The sequence below is a fragment of the Amphimedon queenslandica genome, unplaced genomic scaffold, assembly GCF_000090795.2.
Source record: "Amphimedon queenslandica unplaced genomic scaffold, v1.1 AMPQUscaffold_11308, whole genome shotgun sequence".
Lineage (NCBI taxonomy): Eukaryota > Metazoa > Porifera > Demospongiae > Haplosclerida > Niphatidae > Amphimedon > Amphimedon queenslandica.
In genome coordinates this window covers 1-1,396 of record NW_003548449.1, presented here as the reverse complement: position 1 = coordinate 1,396, position 1,396 = coordinate 1, and the positions used below count along the sequence as shown (strand labels likewise).

At 32.3% G+C, this 1,396-nt stretch overlaps 1 protein-coding gene across 1 annotated transcript; it reads right to left on the bottom strand.

The window, feature by feature from the left end:
• Positions 1-493: 493 nt before the first annotated feature.
• LOC109589449 (glycosyltransferase 25 family member-like) lies at positions 494-1,390 on the bottom strand. Its single transcript, XM_020005533.1, has 4 exons — positions 1,359-1,390; positions 1,112-1,315; positions 730-848; positions 494-678 (listed from the first exon to the last, which is right to left on the bottom strand). The coding sequence occupies exons 2-4, from the start codon at positions 1,129-1,131 to the stop codon at positions 569-571; spliced, it is 249 nt and encodes an 82-aa protein (XP_019861092.1). The 5' UTR covers positions 1,132-1,315; positions 1,359-1,390; the 3' UTR covers positions 494-568.
• Positions 1,391-1,396: the final 6 nt, after the last annotated feature.

Below are 1,396 nucleotides of genomic sequence, written 5' to 3'. Positions count from 1 at the left end.
ATAAATAAGCTTAGTCATACTATTAATTGGATTGCTGATAAGAGTTGATAAATAAATCGAAACAACTACTCAATATAGTAGGTAGATGGTAAACTATATCTAGTTAATACAAGCATTCATTTTGTCATCATGATACTTCACCTTCAATCACTTTCTCCAGGGGTATCACTAGCATCAGGATCTTTTGAGTGCATATACAAAATAATGAATGCATTTGATATTATTTTTTGGCAGATTGACTTAGTTATTTAGTGGGCATCTTGTTTAAACTATGTGACCAACGTGTCCATATACATCCCCCGGCCCCTGACTCTTAGTTTCGCTGGCCAAACCATTCCCCAGCCTACAGTCACCTGTTCACATTGCATTATCTTGTCTCTCCAGCCAGATATAAGTGAAGTATCCAAATAATAAAGTAAAGTTAGCTGCGACCATATTAGAAGCATATTAATTTAAATGCACTAATCATGAAAATAATAAGTTAATAATAATAATAATAATAATAATAGTAATATGCCATTTGAATACATGTACCGGTATGTACATTTCACCTAATAATAGTAGTTCATTACAGTTCTATCTTTTTCTTTTCTTTCTCTCTTTCCTCTTTTGCTGCTGCCTCTTCTTCTTCTTTCGATTTTCTTTTACAAATCTCTTGCAGTACCTCAATTGGTGGCTCTGAAAATAAAAAAAAATTAATACTATATACTAGTAATGTATTGTCATAACCTGTGTCACTGTACCATCCTTTATCACCAGCAAAATGAGTTGGATAGACTAGCAATGGATAGGCAGAATAGACACGTAAATCTCTAGTAGTGTTCTCATAATAATGGACCCAATCACTCCTGTAATAACATATTAATATAACTCAATAGTGTCTCATTCGAAGCAATGGAAGTTTTAATTGAAAGATAATGTCTCATTGGAAAAACTATGGGATATATTGTCTGTGCTTTTTTACAAAATGTTGCTTATTTTAGCTTATTTTAACTTTCTACAGACATCAGAAAATGTAATAAAAATTGGGGGCTATTTTTAGCCCTTTTTTGGAAAAATCATAGACTATAGTTCAAATTTTTGTTAATTAAAAAAAATAGACTATACTTACTCAGGATGGTCATTATACATTATTGGTATGTACTCATCAACTGCTAGTATATTATCAAAAGGTCTCCCAGCTATCAGTTTCTCACCTCCTCTATTTGATATTATATAACCTAACGTCCAATATGAGTACCGAGGTATTACAAGGTTCTTTGTTCCTGGAATAATACTCTCAAGATTTGGATTCAGCTCTTTACGACCAACATAACTAAAAAGTGACAAATAAACTATTGATTTAAACTGTTACTAACACAAGGTCCCAGTCAGGATCATGACTGTTCACTTCTTG

What these genes read in the sequence shown, in the direction of transcription:
- LOC109589449 (XM_020005533.1), bottom strand. Translation starts at nt 1,131, where the DNA reads ATGTATAATGACCATCCTGA. An exon ending in ATGTATAATGACCATCCTGA is followed by an intron (nt 849 to 1,111) that starts GTAAGTATAGTC and finishes ATGTTATTACAG; the next exon opens with GAGTGATTGGGTCCATTATT. An exon ending in AGGATGGTACAGTGACACAG is followed by an intron (nt 679 to 729) that starts GTTATGACAATA and finishes TTTTATTTTCAG; the next exon opens with AGCCACCAATTGAGGTACTG.